Below are 19,656 nucleotides of genomic sequence, written 5' to 3'. Positions count from 1 at the left end.
TTGCTCTTGTGAGGGGTCTGTCCCAGTTGGATTGTGGGCACAAGCATGCAGGACAAAAATAGAGCGCTCCGGACAACTCTGCAGAGAACAAGAGGCGATCTAAACTCCCAAATGAATAAAGATGGCCTGAATTTAGTATTATCCAAGGGTTTATACCTCCAAGTTCCCCAGAAACCCACTAAAATCAAGCCCCCTCTTCTCTGCATCCCAGTAGCTGTACGGACGGATATCCTCGAAGCCGGCGCTGATGAACAAATCATTGTGATTTTCTGAAACAAACAATCAACAAAGACTAGGACAGCTGTTTTTACTCCTTAAGCTTCCAGTTGACACATTTTATTGGTGTTTCCTCACATGTCAATTGATAAAAAAGGGGACAGATAAGAAGTGATGGTGTCAGGATATTATTAACACAAAGAATTTTATGACTGTTTGAGTCTAAAGACTTCAAAGACACCAAAGAAGTCTCTGCAAGGCAAAGTCCTTGGATGAATGGATGAACGGTTCGTTTTCAATCAAAGTACCCCAGGTAGGTGCAGACACATAAACGGGTGTTTTTGTGTTGTTATTCCCGTTGTAGAAGCGTTTAAGGAATTCTGCGCCGATCTTCAAAGCACCGGTACCACCGAGACACTGGACAGCCCCCACCTGGCACACACACACACACACACACACACACACACACACACACACACACACACACACACACACACACACACACACACACACACACACACACAAAACCGTCATACTGAGAGTGAGAAGATTAGGAAGCAGTGTGTGGTGATTTATATATAAATGTGTTATAACACACACCCTGTCCTCCTGGATGGCAGAACTGTCGTCTCCCAGTACAATCTTGGAGGCAGAGGATCTGAACTCAGGCAGGCCCAGGATGGGCAGGTACTCGTGGTTCAACCTGTCGTCGTGAGCAATAATCTTTTCCACCTTTTTTACCACAGGTAAAACCCAAGGCTTGGATTCGTCTGTCCTGTAGGCTGCCAGAAATAAGAAAAACACATTTTTTCATGGTTTTTTTTTTTTTTTGTAAATCTGTATTGGAAATATCATAAACTGTGGTTAAATTTTGACTGATTCTTTTCAGGTCACATGCAGCTGATGTGAGACATTTCACCAGGTCGATCTGCCAAAGAAGACTCGATAACTTATTTCTGGACAACGAGGCTCAGTTAACATTTAGGTGTAGCATCATCAATAATAAAACGGATCAAAATGAATTTTTTCTCAAAAAGCATCATCTGGAGAAGGAAAAACGGGCAACACTACAATAAGGGTCCCTTTATTAACATCACTTAGTGCATTATTAAGCATTTAAAAGCAAAGGACCCCTTTAATAATGTTTTCGATATTGTTAAATATTAAGTGTCCTTAGGACAAAGGGCCAGGTGGGGGTGTCTGCTTAGTAATGTATTATTAACAATAATATTAAGCAGTTGTTAATGCTTTAATTTATAGTTTATTTATAGTTTATTAATGCTTAATAATGCACCAAGTAACGTTAATGTACTGCACCTTGAAGCCCCTCCCTACTTTTGCAGTTACGGCTGCAACATCTCTCGTTCCTGAATGCACACCTCTAGGCGGCCAACAGAGCTAAAACACTCTTTCACAATTATCATTCTCACGTTATGTTGTTTATTAGAAGTATCACTAACCCTGCATCAGTCTAGGTATGTCCACAAACGTGCATGCATGCTCTGTGATTGACATCTGTATGTAAACGGATGGCTAACGCTATTGGCTAACGCAAAGCAGCGCCCATTTTGAATCACATGTGGCTCTACAGGACAGGGGCGGGCTCATCAAAAGAAATCTCCTACATTACATCACAGTCCAAGATCAGAGTTACGGATTTCTAAAAGAATCCCACGTAATTCCTGAAAGGATGAAAACTGTAGCTCTTAAGGCAAGTTAAATTTAATTAAAACGTATGACATCAAATATCGACTTTTGTTGTCTGAACCAGTTCAAAAACCAGCAGAGTGAATTTCTTTCCCAAGACTTGATAGCAAACACTTTAAACTTGTTTTTTTATTTTGCCAGTTGAACTTTGTGTCACCACCTGATAAGGAGTCAAGGACAATATCAGCTCTTTATCCTCAGAACGGGGATCATCTACCTCATTACTACCTATCAAGCAGAACACACTTTTTGCTGGTCTTTTGAATAAAATAACTTAAAAAAAACATATTTCTCATGCAAAAGCCTTGAAACAGAGAAATCTAGCTTGTCATTTTGTCGTTTATGAACTATTTGCTCCAGTGTGGCCTATTAACCAGCTTGCAGTGGCATTTCATCATCTGTTGTGTTGCGCCTTGGGGATTAAATGACCTCAGAATCCATCCAGAAGTAGTCATGGGACTCAGTGAATAGCCTTGTCCTGCCACAACAGCAACATGTTGCTCCACACACCAGTAAGACTTATTATATCAGAGGTTGATAAGAGAAAACATCTGTAGCGACTGAAATGTCTCATTTATTCACTCAAAGGAAAAAGCAGCCATACATATTTAAAACTAGAAGTCTGGTGTTTTTTTCTTCTAATGACAAAATAACGCAATCAACTCTTCAGTCCCAAACCAGGATTAAGATTCCAGGATGGCAGTGAAATGGAAGAAAGACAAGAATGATTCAGCAGTGACATGATTCATTGTAGGGTGCAAATAGTAGAGTTTTTACATCTTTGCTTAAAATCAAATTCAAGCATTTTCAGTGTTTGTCTTTCTTGTGAAGATGATTTATATATGCTCAAAATGATCATTTCCTTTTTTTGACCCAAAAAATCATATATTATTGAGCTATCACCAGATTCATTTAGAGCTTTGCATACTTCCAACAACATTATTAAAATATCTCAAGTGTTTTCTTTACATTAATACTCACTATGTTCATGACAGTTGAAAAAAAATGGGAGAACTTTCAAGAGTTTGTGTGATATTTAGTTAAATCTGCGACTGCGCTTGACCTTTCAGAGCCACCGTAGTTTGATTTCATACAAAAATTCATATTTTTGATTAGTTGCATTTTTCCTAATGAAACATGTTTAAAACACAAAGTGTCTGCGTTCTTTGAAATTATTATGAAGTATATGTCAAAGTAACACGTTGTAAAAGTCCTAACTTTGGCTGACGGAGCCACTCGGATAGGCTTGTTGCCCCTGGATACCGTTACCATGGTTAACAGCGTAAAACCCACCTCCCACTCCGAGGTTCACTTTGTCAGGAAACGGGTCGTTGTTGAAATCCTCCGTCAACTTAAAGACAGCTACAGGGGCAGCTAGCGTGACCTCACGAAAGACCGACATGGCTCCCCGAACTGAAGTCACCTGAGCGGCGAGTCGTTTTTAAGACTTTCACCTTCAACTTGGATTCGAAGGCTGTAAAGTGGGAGTGAGCGGACTGACCAATCACAGTCCACCCTGTTAGACAGGCCTTCCCGTTCCTATTTTCTTTTCTTTTTTTCCCTAGACAATCTTATCTCAGGTCAAAATACAAGAAAACACAGGGCCAGGTTCTGTTAGCTTCTGTTGGTTTCACAAAGTTCACATCCTCTAAATTCATAAGCTTGTTGCCTTATAAAATGTTGCCACCAGGGGGCGCAACAACATTGAGAAATGTTATTGTAGGCCCTTCAAATCTTAGTTCTGCCTTCAGTTCTTGAATAAAAATATTACTATTACTACTACTACTACTACTACTACTACTACTACTACTACTACTAATAATAATAATAATGATGATGATGATGATGATGGGTCAAAGGTTGTGTAATAAACTAGATATCCCATCATACATGTCATTTAACTTAACTTAACTGTGGGCTTCATGTTGTTAGAGAAACTTCATGTATTTCTTTGTAAATGTGCAAATATTGTCATCCGTTCTATCCCACAGGGTCTCGGCTGTAAACAAACTGGCTCTCTAGTTCTCCTCTGTCAGCAGGAGCTTAGTATTTGATAAATGAAGGTCAGTTCAGCCTCTCTTTTTCCAACCAGAATAGTTCCCTAGTTGAAGGGAAGGCCAGAAGTTGTCTGAAGCTTTACTGCCAACTGCTAATATTTGACCCCATCTGTAACGGAAATAACTTAATAAATTTACTTCAACTTGAAATATCTTTATATTAATTGAAGTAATGCACATAAACTTTTTTTCAGTGTTTCATCTTACTCAGAACGACGTTTTCATGCTGAACCATCTCCACTCTGACTATGTTCAAACAAATGGTTGGTGAATCCTTAAACTGCACACTTTTCTGACAAGTTAAATCCCTTCCTGACACTTGTTTGCCTTTACCATTTGAAGTCTATTGAGGTTCAGAAATTACAAAATAATTTACTGTTTGTTTAAATTATTTTTTAGCCTTAACAACAACAACTGGCTTTTCCTAATAAAGGATTTCAACACTAAGTTATTTATTGTTTTCAAAAGTATCAATAAAACTAATTGATTGCTAATTCAACAGTCAAAATGTAAAGGTGTGGGACCCTTGTTTAATCAATACACTTGCAGTGGTTTCTAGTCGTACTGGGGGTGGGGGTGGGGGGTGGGGGGGGGGGGTAAACACCAGTGCAATATTTCCAGGAACTAGCAGTGACATCACAAAGACAGCAGGTTTTGGAGTCTTATTTCCTGATATTTGGACATCTCGCCTCAGATTGGTTAACAGCGACGTGACTCTACCACTGACTCAACATTGATGTTTTATCTCCACAAATAACACAAGCCTGGATGAGTTTCTGCTGTGTGGTGAAATTGCTAATGCTAATAATTAGCTTAAAATATTATTACTATTATTATTATTATGTTATAAAACTGCTAAAAAATCATCTCACTCTTTAGTCAACAATAACTTATAAAAATTGAAAATATTAAAATGTACATAAACATTGCTGACTTCAGAAGAATTTCTGATACGTATTTTTAAATCAACTAAAGTGTTCTTCTACATATCTGACCTAGAGAAACTCATTAATGCGTTCCTCTCCAGGTCTTTTGACTGGTCTTCCCAAAAAAGCTGTGAAGAAACCGCAGCTCATTCAGAATGCTGATGCCAGAGTCTTAACGAGAACCAAGAGAACTGAGCACATCACTCCTGTTCTTAAATCTCTACACTGGTCACCAGTAAACTACAGCACTACTTCCCAAGCCTGGTCTTCGGAGCACACTGACCTACATGTTTTTCATGTCTCTGCTTCACCACACCTGATTTACATTGGCTCGTCAGGAAGACATCAAGTGCTGCAGATACCTGTTAATCACTCAATCATCTAAGTCAGGTGTAGCAGGGAAGTACTGCTGTTTAAAAGAGCAACATGGAAAACATGCAGGACAGTGCCCCAAGGACCAGGGTTGGGAAACACTGAACTACGGAATCAACTTCAAAGTACTTCTACTTGTTTAAAAATCACTCAGTGCATGGGGCCAGAAAACACGTCAGATCTCCTTCAGGTATATATGCCCATCAGGGCTCTGAGATCCTCAGGAAACAGTCAGTTGGTAGAATCCCGGATCAGAACCAAACAGGGTGAAGCTGCTTTTAGCTACCATGCTGCACACAGATCCCAATCTGCTTCCTCGTGACCTCAGATGTTCCAACCCTATAAATATTTACATCAAAATTGTCATGGGCCTTTGAATGACTGTTCATATGCTGCACATTCTGCACTGTAACTGCTCACACTTTAACTTTGTTTCTATTCATTTTTGTTGTATTTTCTGTCATGTTGATTTTAATGTTCTTGCTATTTTTGCTAATGGAAAGCACATTGAATTGCCTTTGTGATAAAATGAGCTATGTAAATAAAGCTGCCGTGCCTTGTTTCATAGGAACTTGGGATGTTTGTTATCAGCTGTTGTACCGATATCCAACCGATTTAGTCTAACTTTTATTTCTGATACCGCTATAAACTGATGTGTCCCTTCGTAAAAAAAAGAAAAACAAAATAATTTGAGGTAAATAAAATGACATGTTTCTTATTATACATACTTAAACTTTAAACTTTTTTAAACGGAGTTACACCGGTTGGGACTTTTAACTTTAAAAACAAACCCAAGACAACTATTCCCACCACTGTCGGAGAAACAAGAAACTGAGATATCCGCCCTACTTACAGGCAGGGTGGAGTTTTTACTAAACGACCTGCAGACATTAAAAGCTACATGCTCTTTGGAGTCATTCAGTCCGAATCCAGACAAAAGGCAAGCAGAATACCCAACCTGACCACCCAAAAAAGTAAAAGTATCAGCCTGTGAAAACTAATTATTTCCCATTTTCTCTCATCTAAACAATGAACGGGAGTTCCTAAAATTATTTTTAAAGCCTCATAAATCCTTGCAAAGAGTTATTTGATGTGTAAATAAACTTAATGCAGGGTTGCCACAGACCTGATACGTTAGTCATCTTTTTGTTGTTGCTCACTTTCTCCATAGCTGACCCCCCCCCCCCCCACACACACACACACACACACACTTTTCAGTTTTCAGTTGTAGCTCCATGCTGACAGTAGATGTTTTCATTCTTTGCAACCAGGTGAGGGTGTCTCGTATGTTGGCTATCACTGTCAGCCCTGCAATTATCGGATTTGAGCTCCCAGAACAAGGCTCGGGGCCCCGGAGAAGGGGTTTGTTTTGTGTGTGTGTGTGTGTGTGTGTGTGTGTGTGTGTGTGTGTGTGTGTGTGTGTGTGTGTGTGTGTGTGTGTGTGTGTGTGTGTGTGTGTGTTGAAGAGGCCTGGGGGCCGCGGACCATGCAGGTTGTGATGTGAAGTGTAAGTCAGAGCAAGGAGTGACAGGAGTCTCCCTCTGGCAAGACAGCGCCTACAGGGCGTGTGTGTCACGTCCCCCACCGTTGACTCACTCACTCACCCACACACTCACAGGCCTCCTCTGTGCGATCCCTTCATGCTGAAATGTGGAACATTTATCTTGGCATCAAGCAGCGTGCTACAAACACGACGTAAAAGCGGGACGGGGGGAAAAAACGTGCCGAGAGGGTTCTTTGTTTTGTTTTTGTTCTGCACACGGGTCATCGTTAACGCTGCAGGATCCTGACACTGAAAGGTGCATATTCAGGCACAAGACAGTCACATTCCAGCCGTGGTATCACTGAAACACAAACAAGAGCGTGTGCGCACACACACCACCGCACATTCCAGGAGGTGAGGTGTGTGTGTGTGTGTGTGTGTGTGTGTGTGTGTGTGTGTGTGTGTGTGTGTGTGTGTGTGTGTGTGTGTGTGTGTGTGTGTGTGTGTGTGTGTGTGCAGCGCGCCTCGCATGTTGCCGTGGCCCCTGATGTCTCTGGGTCACAGATCCGTGGTGAGTGACCACCTTTTAGCTTCCCGCCTTGTTTGTTTTCTGAAGACGGTGTCATCAATTCTCTAACAAGAGACTAGACGCAGCAACAACACGGCGAGCAAGGGACCTCCCTGTGCAGTTGAACGACTGATGAAGCGTGCATAAAGCAAAAAGGTGTCCGTCACCTTTTGTGTGTGTGTGTGTGTGTGTGTGTGTGTGTGTGTGTGTGTGTGTGTGTGTGTGTGTGTGTGTGTGTGTGTGTGTGTGTGTGTGTGTGTGTGTGTGAGTGAGTGTATGGCTGCATTCCGACTAGTGTAGCTAAAGCATGCAAACTATATCGGGACATAAAATCTGTATTTTCTTTGCTCGTGCATACTTTGAGAAAAAAAATCAAGAATGTTTATTTTCACAGAAAATATTAGGAAACTATCCCGCGGCACGAGTTAGATGAGCTGCATCGACATAAAGTTAAGCAAAATGCAAAGAAAGAAGAAAAAAAATCAGCTTGTTTGGAGAAATATCACCGATGGTCCCCTGACTTGTCATTTGCTGCTTTGATGTGTCCTTCAGGCTGGGTGGGTCCTCAGACACAAGGCCCACATTGTGCTGCTCTGAGTGATTGATGTTGTCTTTTGGCTGACTCCAGCTCTGCAGCTTCTCACAAATATGCATGCTAAAGCACAAAGACAGGAAGTGGAAGTCTCACGTTTGAATTTTAGCCCTCTTTTTTTTCTTTCTTTCTGCTTCTCCAAACAGGGCACTGACCTGTTCGTCTGCCGGCTGTAATTTTTATGTCCAAAATATTATGAGAGGTCAGAGGTCAGCCATAAATATGTTCCTATTAATATCCATTTTTTATTCTCTTAACTTTTATTTTAAAGATTCAGTAGATAGGAATCCAGACAAACCAGGAAATGAAGACCTTAATGGGAGTTTCATCAACTTGATGGTTTGGAAATCAAGGATGGAAATTGTTGCACTTTTTTGCAGGAATAATCTGTGTTCAATCTTGTTAAAAAGAAAAAAATTACACTAAAATAGAGATTGAGCTCTGATTTCTGCACACGTTTGGGGTTGATTTCTTAAAACAAGGGAAAGTCACGACATGTCTTTCCATTAAAAATGCCGTAATTCTCATGATTCATCAGATCTTATCAGATATTTTCAAGAAATGAAAAACGTAAACATTAATTTTTAGTTGTTCACAGGGCAGAAATCAGATACCTTGTTTTATTATGTAAATTAGTGTATAAAGTGGTAAAAATTCAAATTGGATCATTTTTCAGATGTGTTGACAAATAAGCTGCAGGTTAAACTTGATTTCCTGTCTCTTCTTAAATTGTCAACTTGATCCAAAAAACAAACAAACAAACATTTTTTATTTATTATTTCTAATTATAATCACTCTGAGTTTTTCATGCAGGTTGAATATGAAAATAGTCTCCTACACCTGTCTCCTGCATTAGCTTCTGATAGAAAATAGACAGTCCAACTCTAGGATTAGAAAAGCCTGACGGATCTACATAACACTCACTTAACATTCATGGACTCACCCGCCTTGACTCATGACAGGGAAGGCTGTTTTAACATTAGAAGCTAACCGTTAGCATTAGCAACTTCACCACACAGCAGAAATCCTCCAGGCTTGTGTTATTTGTGGAGATGAAACATCAACATTGGAAGTTAGTGGTAGAGTCACTTTGCTGTTATCCAATCAGAGAAGAGATGTCCAAATATCAGGAAATACAACTCCAAACCTACTTTCTCCTCCAGCTGACTTCTCCATCCTCAAACAGGGGCACCAGAGCTTTTTTTCCCCAGGAGTACAACTAACGAGGCTTTCATTCCTTTTAGAAACCACTGCAAACATGAGTAAAGTTGACCTGAACTTATTTCTCATGTTTGAGGCCTGTATTGTGTGCAATAAACCACAATTTTATTCATTTTAATATTGTTGGAAAACTTTATATAGTTTTTTTTGTAGTTATTTCTGCTAAAATATGTATTCACAAGTCAGAAATTGAAATGTTGTTGAATTTAAATTTTATACATTTAAAGGATGGGGTTTGCACAAAGTCCAAGGTTTAAGGTTGAACCCAGAAACTTTTGCAGAACTTTCCACCATTTTTGACATATTCAGTCAAGTAATCATGAATAAAACATGATGGGATTGATATTTTATGTATCATTCTGCATTTTTACCAACAAGTTTACTGTTTGAAGCTAGAATGCACGTTTTTATTTGATGACAAATGTTTATTTTTTTAAATGAGTCATCTAAAACACACTTTTTCTGCAATAAAATCTGTAAAAATATAACCTATTGATTATTTTTTAACCTTATTTTCTCTTTTCACTTCTCTGTGGTATTTTTATCTGCCGCTCATGTGACCGCAGCAGGGCAGATTAGATAGGGTGCACGTTTCCTCCCAGAATAAATTCCCAACAGCGTAGCTCACAGATATTAGCCTTTACATCCCCTGTTAGCGCTCATATATACAAACACACACCTGCTGGGCCAAAGCCGTCTGGGAGAGAATTACAGCGGCCTAATTTATGAGACCCGAGGGAGGGCAAAGGGCAGGAGACCCAGACGGGCCTGACCCCACTTCCTCTTTTCAGGGTCTCCAAGATACACAGAACAAGGTTCTGGTTCACTCTCACCGTTTTTCAAACAAACAGCCTAATTAGTGTGTATTTTTCCTAACCTGGTCATCACAACGAGCCCCGAGGGACCGCTGCAGCACAAACGCTGGCCCTGATGGAATATTGGACACGCTTGAAGCTGATAAGTTGGTGAGAACAAGATTTTGTTCAAATTTCAAATATGGCCCTGGGCTTGCCTTTGGCCTCCTCGTTTCCTCCGGGGAGAAGGCGTTGTCATTCGTCACTCGGGCTCAGGCAGGGGTACAATAGCCCGGCCTGGGTCTTGGCTACCGACACCATCACATAGACTGCTGATAAGGCTCACCTTCCGGGACACAGAACAGCCGAGACACACAAACAGTTTGGTCCTTTGCCACACTTACTGATGACCATGGAACTAGAGGGAAATGGAAAGCTCCACGTGAGGCAGGCGCTCTCTGGATGCGAGTTTGGAGCTTTAAATACTTTCAAGGACCTTTAATGTCCTGGTGTGAGACGCTGCAGAAGGTAATAAGTAGATGGGGTAAATGCACTTTAGTCATTGTTGGTCCTTAATGTTAGTTACGGGCCTATTAAAGGAATGGTTCAGAAATTTTACCCAAATGTTAAAAACATTAAATACAAATTTTAAAAATATTTAAAAAATAATGTATTTAATAAATTACAGTTTAAATATGTATGTCACCTAGACTCACCATTATAAAATATGAATTCCAGTAGTTTTTTAAAATTTGATGTTCTGGTTGCAACAGCAGGTAAATGAAACCGGTTTAAAATATTTTTACAAAAAAGTTGGAAATAATGGTCGTTTCTCAACATGCGTACTCGTCACGTACTTGTGAAACGTCATCAACGATGGCCCAAGCAGACGCCCCGTGGACTGGTGCTGCCTGTTGGAGCTGGTGTGACAGCGGGCAGCCATCTTGGATGGGTTCTCATTTGCACCAGTGCATTTACTGAGGAAGGTGTTTACCCAGCAAAAAATATAAATAAAATGTATTTGTTTTTTCACAAAATCAGACAAATGCAATGGCATTATAAAATAAAATAAAATAAAATAAAATAAAATGACCTTGGCGGTCTGACCCTCGGCTACAGAAGCTGGCTCTTGGCACATGGAATGTCACCTCTCTGGTGGGGAAGGAGCCTGAGTTGGTATGTGAGGTTGAGAGGTTCCGACTAGATATAGTCGGACTCACCTCAATACATGGCTCTGGAACCAGCTTCCTTGAGAGGGGTTGGACTTTCTACCACTCTGGAGTTGCTCCCACTGAGAGGCGCCGAGCAGGGGTGGGCATACTAGTTGCCCCCATCTTGGTGCCTGTACGTTGGGGTTTACCCCAGTAAATGAGAGGGTAGCCTCCCTCCACCTGCGTGTGGGGGGACGGGTTCTGACTGTGGTCTGTGCTTATGCACAAAACTACAGTTCAGACTACCCACCCTTTATGGAGACCTTGGAGGGGGTGCTGGAAAAGACTCCTTCCGGTGACTCCCTCGTTCTGCTGGGGGACTTTAACGCTCACATGGGCAACAACAGTGAGACCTGGAGAGGTGTGGTTGGGAGGAACGGCCCCCGCGATCTGAATTTGAGTAGTGTTTTGTTATTGGACTTCTGTGCCAGTCATGAATTGTCCATAATGAACACCATCTTCAGACATAAAGGTGTCCATATGTGCCCTTGGCACTAGGATACCTTAGGCCGCAGCTCGATGATCGACTTTGTTGTTGTTTCATCTGACCTGCGGCCGCATGTCTTGGACACTCGGGTGAAGAGAGGGGCGGAGCTGCCAACTGACCACTACCTGGTGGTGAGTTGGCTCAGATGGTGGGGGAGGATGCCGGTCAGACCAGGCAGGCCCAAACGTATCGCGAGGGTCTGCTGGGAACGTCTGGCAGAGTCTCCTGTCAGAAGGAGCTTCAATTTCCACCTCCGACAGAACTTCCAAAATGTTCCAGGGGAGGCGGGGGACATTGAGTCTGAATGGACCCTGTTCCGTGCCTCCATTGTTGAGGCAGCCGACCGGAGCTGTGGTCGCAGGATCGTCTGTGCCTGTCCCCCATTAACCCTCCAAACCCGCTGGTGGACACCGGCGGTTAGGGATGCTGTCAAGCTGAAGAAAGAGTCCTCTCAGGTCTTTTTGGCCTGTGGGACTCCAAAGGCAGCTGACGGGTACCGGCAGTGCAAGCGGAACGCGGCTCGGGTGGTGGCCAAGGCAAAAACCTGAGCATGGGAGGAGTTTGGTGAGACCATGGAGCAAGACTTCCGTACGGCTTCGAGGAAATTCTGGTCCACTATCCGGCGCCTCAGGGGGGGAAAGCAGTGCACTACCAACACTATCTATAGTGGGGACGGTGTGCTGCTGACCTCTACTCAAGACGTTGTGGATCGGTGGGCAGAATACTTCGAAGACCTCCTCAATCCCACCGACACGTCTTCCAGTGAGGAAGCAGTCTGGGGACTTTGGGTTGGCCTCTCAAATCTCTGGTGCTGAGGTCACTGAGGTGGTTAAAAAGCTCCTCTGTGGCAAGGCTCCAGGGGTGGATGAGATCTGCCCGGAGTTCCTTAAGGCTCTGGATGTTGTGGGGCTGTGTTGGCTGATGCGGCTCTGCAATATCACGTGGACATCGGGGGCAGTCCCACTGGGGTGGTGGTCCCCTTATTTAAAAAGGGGGACCACAGTGTGTGTTCCAACTACAGGGGGATCACACTCCTGAGCCTTCCTGGTAAGGTCTATTCAGGGGTTCTGGAGAGGAGGGTCCATCGGATTGTTGAACCTCAGATTCAGGAGGAGCAATGTTGTTTTCGTCCTGGCCGTGGAACACTGGACCAGCTGTATACCCTTAGGGGGTTCCTGGAGGGCGCGGGAATTTGCCCCACCAGTCTACATGTGTTTTGTGGATTTGGAGAAGGCGTTTGACTGCGTCCCTCGGGGGGCCCTGTGGGGGGCCCAGTGGTCGGTGCTTGGGGGAGTATGGGGTACCAGGCCCTCTGATACGGGCTGTTAGGTCCCTGTATGACCGGTGTCAGAGCTTGGTCCGCATTGCTGGCAGTAAGTTGGGCTCGGTCCCAGTGAGAGTTGGACTCCACCAAAGCTGCCCTTTGTCACCTATTCTGTTCATAACCTTTACTGACAGGATTTCTAGGCACAGCCAAGGTGTGGAGGGCATCCGTTTTGGTGGCCTGAGGATCAGGTCTCTGCTTTTTGCAAATGATGTGGTCCTGTTGGCTTCATCAGAATGTCATCTTCGGCTTTCGCTGGAGCGGTTCACAGCCGAGTGTGAAGCAGCTGAGATGAGAATCAGCTCCTCTCAATCTGAGACCATGGTCTTGATTCGGAAAAGGGTAGAATGCCTTCTCCAGGTCAGGGATGAGGTCCTGCCCCAAGTGGAGGAGTTTAAGTATCTCGGGGTCTTGTTCACAAGTGAGGGAAAACTGGAGTGTGAGATCGATAGGCGGATTGGTGCTGCATCCGCAGTGATGCGGGCGTCGTACCGGTCTGTCGTGGTGAAGAGAGAGCTGAGTGAGAAGGCGAAGCTCTCGATTTACCGGTCGATCTACGTTCCTACCCTCACCTATGGTCCTGAGCTTTGGGTAGTGACCGAAAGAACGAGATCGCAGGTACAAGCGGCCGAAATGAGTTTTCTCCGAAGAGTGGCTGGGCTCTCCCTTAGAGATAGGGTGAGACGCTCGGTCATTCTGGAGGGGCTCGGAGTAGACCCGCTGCTCCTCCACATTGAGAGGAGCCAGTTGAGGTGGCTCGGGCATCTGGTCAGGATGCCTCGTGGATGCCTTCCTGGTGAAGTTTTCCGGGCACGTCCAACCGGGAGGAGACCTAAAGATAGACCCAGGACATGGTGGAGGGACTATGTCTCTCACCTGGCCAGGAAACGCCTTGGGATTTCCCCGGAGGAGCTGGCCCAAGTGGCTGGGGAGAGGGAAGTCTGGGCCTCTCGTCTTAGGCTACTGCCCCTGCGACCCGACTCCGGATAAGCGGATGAAAATGGATAGAAAATGAAATAAAATAAAATAAAAAATCCCAACAGGTAGAAAAGTCAATAGTAATCCCACGTGATCTTTTTAATAGTACTCTGTTTGTTGCAACTGTCGGCTGCACAAAAAATGGGCATAGTTGCTCACCCTTTGCTGACTCCAGTTGGGTTTGGAGAGTGAGGAACCCACCCAATATGGCAGCAATGCTGTTACGCTCTACAGCACCCAATGGGGCATCTACGTATTCATGTCTATGGGTCCAAGTACTGTTTCTATCCTAGTAGTATCATGGCAAGTACACTCAAAGTTCAAAGATGAGTTCTTGCTCCGCCCACTGCATCAAGGATGCAAATGCATGGTTCTGTGAATTTGGGCCAGCAAGGTATCCTATGCCCTGCATGGCAAAACGTTATACCGTTAAGCAAATAAGAAAGCTCCGTGTTTTTAAAAATACCAATTTTGTCAAAATAAATAAAACTAAGTTTTCTGTTAATGTTGATAAATATGTAACCTGTAAAATTTGCTGTGATAGTTTTCTTCTGACTCTTACCTCAAAATGCTAGTTAGCTAACCCACTATCAAAATAAAACGTGCTGCCTTAAATAGCTGTTTTGAGGAAAAAAAGTAACGTTATCTTTCCCTCATTGATGGATGAAATTCTGGTATATCATTGATTTGGATAAAAATTGGAACAAATATTACACAGATAAAATTTATTCATTGTTATTGTTTTTTAAGGGGAAAGCTAGACTTTATTTTGTGTTTCAGGTCATTATTTTAATGTAGCAAAAGTCTGTGGCCATCACTGTTTTGTTCCAAAGGCCGTTCTCTGGCGTACTTGCCAAGAACATGGTCATTACACAAGAACGCACTATATCCATGGGTATTATGAGACCGATAATCACTGAAATATATGTGTCAAATTTGCCCCCCCCCCCCCCCCCCCGAAAGTTTTATTGGGGTAACTTTTAGTTTTCACCCATAAAAATGGCCAAAACTTTGATTTTATGGGAAATTAAAAATGAACAAATTATAATCTAATTAACAGCAGCTTCAGAAATTACTAAATAGATTATTTTCGTCACATCCAAATAGCCTTTTCATTGTCTATTAAGGTCATTTTAAAGCTCTGATGGGATTTTATTCCAGCTCTTGATATGGAACACCTGCAATTCCATCAGGCAAAGAGCTTTTAGCAGACAGACGCAAACAAGATAAGGCATGTTGAGCTCTGCTTCAACTTCTAAGAACTCACCTGAGGAAGATAAATTATGGCATTTACACATAAAAGACCATTTGTGTCACTTTCACTTGTTTTTTTTTTTTATTTTGTTTAATTTAAATCCTCGTGATTTTGTTAGTTCTCGTGTCTAGAACGCAGCGTTCTGCTCGCTGACCTGCGCTGTCGGGGCCTGACCTCGCCCAGCTTATCAACGATGGTTCTGGAATAAAGATGATGTATCGGGGAGTCGCACTCAGCACCGCGGAGCTCCTTGACACCCTGTGAGGGTCTGGGTTTTGTTACAGGCAGGAAACAGACTCTTCCGCTCCGTAAACACGCGCCTCTGCTCGGACAGTGGCACGCAGGACGGCCGACGATGTTGATGGTGATGATGATGATGATGATGGTGATGGTGGTGGTGGTCAGGGGCTCCTAAGGCTTGCGCGCGTGCTCGTACGTGTTTTGGTTTGAAAGCTAAGTGAGCCATTAGGCTGATCGTGGATGTGAACCGTGACGCACTGACCACGCATCTGCGGAGCTTCAAGGACTTTAAGTCATGGGTTCATTCTGCTTAGAAAGAGAATCCCTACTTTTTTGAAGCAATTCAAATTTTGTACAATTCTAAAACCCCATTTTGTTATCGGCTCTGTTATATTTCTATAACAAAAACGATCATTTCTAAAATGATTCACCAAATCCTGCATGTCAAATTAACTCTGAAAAGGAGGTTTCTATAGGATTTACATTTAACCACCAACTCTGTGCGTAAAAACACATTTTCTTCCGGCAGCCCTTGGTCCGTTTTGAGAAGAAGAGGAGACGCATCACTAATCTAAACATTGTCCTGCTGCTGATGGGGAGCGGATGAGATTATATCCACATTCCCTTCTTTTCTTTCCACGCGGTTTAAGAGCAAAAGACCCTCAGACTCTGGCGCCTGCACTTGGCCACAGATAGCCGCGCAATAGAAAGGTGTCCAGTTTCAGGAAGAATAACACATATTATTATTATTATTATTATTATTATTATTATTATTATTATTATTATTATTATTATTATTATTATTATTATTATTATTATGTAATCTTAGGCAGAAGAATTTTTGAACATGAATAGGTAAAAAAAAAATCCAAAAATAACGCAAACATTTTGGTTCCATTATGTTAATCATGTTTTTTATAGACCCAAACTTGATTTGGTTTTTTATGGAAAAGGTTTATTTGGGCCTTTTTTTAAAAGCTTTTGAGAACAAAAATTTTAAACTCTCTTGTTTTTTTGAGTTTTTACACTTTTGAAAGTTTCTTTAAACTTTCAATTTGATGACATTTGATCTTTTAGACGCGACTAATGTTTAGCTGAAGTAAGGAGGAACAACTGAAGAGATTCTTTGTACATTCAAATAAGTTTTAGTTTTATTGTAATTTTATTTTATTTACTTATGAAATATTTTAGCTTAAGGTTAAACTAATGTCCTCCTTATATAATTTGTAAGTTTTGTAAATCAGAAAACTTTTGCTTAAAGGAACAAAAACAGTGGAACTAAATTTGTGGACCTCTAACATCCATTTCCTGGAGCGCATGAAGCAAATATTTCAGATAAAACATAAATTCATTCATAATTAGCCCATTTGTTTACTGTGCTTTAAAATTACATGGAATCTGTTGAGGACTTGTTTATGTGAAAGGAAAGCTTTACTTTCTATTTTTAAACCCTAAAACGCAACACTCTCAATGTTATCTCGTTTCTCGAACTCCTGCTGGATTATCTGATTTCTGACGCATGAAACGCTGATTTGTCTTGTCTAAAAACCAGTGTTGATGGCAAAACACTGATGGATTAAACTAAAATAATCAGGTCGAAATGAAATATCGAGTGAAGTGGCGCGGGTGAAGAGGAGAATTCATTTGAAGACTTTTCTGAACCAACAAGAAGCGTTTTAATGAATCTTTCTTACCTTAAGAGATGAAAGTCGATGGCGTGAATATTTTAATCTTCAATTAGAAATGTTTTCCTGCAGATAAACGCGGAAAAAGATTCTGTCAGCCCCTCCCCCGCTCAGTGACGTCACTGAAAGGGAGAGGAGCGCTCTTTGGCTGACCCAGCTCTTTCTCCAGATAGCTGAATTCTGCAGCCAAACAGGACCGACCTCTCTCTTGCTCTCTCTCTTTCTCTCTCACTCTTTGCCAGCCCTCCAGCCAGAGACGCGCAGCCAGAGGAGAGGCATGTCACAGCTGAACGCACGCCAACCCGCCTCCGTCTGGGTGAAAAACAAGCAGAGCGCAGCCACTTTTCAGCTTTACGCACGAGCTTTCAGCTTGTTTTACGCGCCGTCCGAAGACATACCGCTTCACTCCTCCATCTGGTGAATACATGTCAGGATGTTTCCCAGCCCGATCGTGTCTGCTTCCACCACGCCTTTTTCCGTGAAGGATATTCTGAGGTTGGAGCTACAACAATCTCAGCAGCACCAGCTCCAGCTCATCTCCTGCTTCGGCCTCTCCAGCGCGCTTTCACAGCCGGGGAGCTTTGCAAACAAACCCTTCAGCGCTCATTCACCACCCTCCTGCATGCTGGCAGGCAGAGACAGCCCCAGCCCCATCAGCTCCTGCCTCTCGGAGAGCGAGGAGAGGATGTCGTTTCTCGGTGCTCTGAACGTTCAGGACCGGATGGCGGAGAGCGGTTTGGCGGCGGAGGTGTTCGGAAATGTCGCTCAGAGTCACCCTGCAGGACTGGAGACCGAGCAGGAGGAGCACGAAGGCAGTGAGTTAAATTATTGATGTTTGATCTAAGAGATTCCAGATAATTACCCAATTTGTAAACAACGTTTAAGCCATCAAAACAACAACAACATTTGCGTTATTTGACACCTGAGTTTCCTGCTAAATGAAACCACCATAAAATGCCCATAGATTTAAATGTTGTACACCATATTATGAAAATAAAAATGAGTTTAAACACCCCAGAAAAAGGATTTCACAAGAATTTAGCAATTTTATAATAAAGCTAAAAGCACTGAAGCTGCAAAGCGATTAAGAGTCGTTTTAAATCATGTTTAACCATCCAGCTCCAACGTCAACCTAACCTGTCTGATTTATGAATGAAAACCTAACTGAAACATTGCCAGGTGGAAACATTCTGGCCTGATTTTATTTATTAACTTTTCACTGCAGAAATTCACAGATTTAATTGTGTGATTAATTAACTCGTTTATTATTTTCCCCAAATAAATGAAAGCCTCCAATTGTCTAAATCATTTTATTGGGTCGTTAAAAATATATTTAAAAATGTTTCTGTAAAACAAAGAAAAATATTCTCTAACGTGACGTTTCAGAGAGCTGCGGTGCGTCGCGGGGGGGCTGCGAGGACCTGGAGTCGGACAAATCCGCCAAGCAGCAGAGGACCAGACGGAAGCCACGCGTCCTCTTCTCCCAGACGCAGGTGTTCGAGCTGGAGCGGCGCTTCAAGCAGCAGCGCTACCTGTCCGCCCCAGAACGAGAGCACCTGGCCAGCTCTCTGAAACTCACCTCCACCCAGGTTAAGATCTGGTTTCAGAACAGGAGGTACAAATGCAAAAGGCAGCGGCAGGACAAGACTCTGGAGATCGCAGGTCATCACCACCACCACCACCACCACCATCCTCCACCGCCGCCTCGGAGGGTAGCCGTGCCGGTTCTGGTCCGAGACGGGAGGCCCTGCCTGGCTGGATCTCAGAACTACAACAGTCCCTACACGGTGGGAGCCCCAACCCCGTACAGCTACAACGGTTACCCGGCCTACAGCTACAGCAACTCGATGTACACCAACACTTACTCTTGTTCTTATTCTAGCTTACCTGCGCTCCCGCCGAGCAACACGACTAACGCCTTCATGAACATGAATTTGGGAAACATTGGTGCTCAGACGCAGAGCCAAGCTGCCCAGGGACCGGTCACGCCCTGCCAAGGATCTCTGCAGGGCATCCGGGCGTGGTAGTGGCTGGTGGGGGGCAGTAAATCAGACCTCAGGGTGGATATGGACCTAAATCCCGATGCACGCAAACTCAGACAAGGAAGTCGTTGATTTTTTTTTGTCATAACACATGTAGAACAGCAGTGAAGTCCTGATATCATTGTTACCGACGTGTTAAGTTGTGCGTAATGGTTCAAATTAGATGTAACGTGCTGCACAAATAAAGGGAACGTGTATAGACGTTTATAGGTTTGAAATGACTGTAATCGTGTTTAAATGGAGCCACAACGCTGCAAAATGATGCACAACCAACACCAGACCTAGTATTATTGTTACTTTATTTGTGTTTCTTTTTTATCAGCTTAACTTGTATTTTCTGTATTTTTTTTTCTTGAGTCATTCTGAACTTTGTTGCTTACAGAGAATTTACGCAAGAATGAAGGTGATTCCTGCATGGTGATGAAATTAAACAAACCCAATAGAACGTAATGGTGGTTATATTTCTCTGCGTCTCAGTGAAAAGGTCATATGTCTGCG

The 19,656-nt window shown here is 42.9% G+C and overlaps 2 protein-coding genes across 2 annotated transcripts in view; one reads left to right on the top strand and one right to left on the bottom strand.

The window, feature by feature from the left end:
• Positions 1-3,386, bottom strand: part of got1 (glutamic-oxaloacetic transaminase 1, soluble) — a 7,973-nt gene extending 4,587 nt beyond the window's left edge. Inside the window, exons 1-5 of the mRNA XM_015944338.3 lie at positions 3,217-3,386; positions 817-998; positions 525-648; positions 157-269; positions 1-78 (exon numbers count right to left, since the gene is read on the bottom strand). The exon at positions 1-78 is cut by the window's left edge and continues 27 nt beyond it. Coding sequence (XP_015799824.3) covers positions 1-78; positions 157-269; positions 525-648; positions 817-998; positions 3,217-3,325 — 606 coding nt within the window. The 5' untranslated portion in view covers positions 3,326-3,386. The remainder of the gene's footprint in view (positions 79-156; positions 270-524; positions 649-816; positions 999-3,216) is intronic.
• Positions 3,387-17,275: 13,889 nt separating this feature from the next.
• nkx2.3 (NK2 homeobox 3) lies at positions 17,276-19,608 on the top strand. Its single transcript, XM_015944339.3, has 2 exons — positions 17,276-17,931; positions 18,503-19,608. Exons 1-2 carry the CDS (start codon positions 17,550-17,552, stop codon positions 19,141-19,143), a joined length of 1,023 nt encoding a protein of 340 aa, XP_015799825.3. The 5' UTR covers positions 17,276-17,549; the 3' UTR covers positions 19,144-19,608.
• The last annotated feature ends 48 nt before the right edge of the window (positions 19,609-19,656 follow it).

The sequence above is a fragment of the Nothobranchius furzeri genome, chromosome 12 (assembly GCF_043380555.1).
Source record: "Nothobranchius furzeri strain GRZ-AD chromosome 12, NfurGRZ-RIMD1, whole genome shotgun sequence".
NCBI classification, from domain to species: Eukaryota; Metazoa; Chordata; class Actinopteri; order Cyprinodontiformes; family Nothobranchiidae; genus Nothobranchius; species Nothobranchius furzeri.
This window is presented reverse-complemented; position numbering and strand designations above follow the sequence as displayed.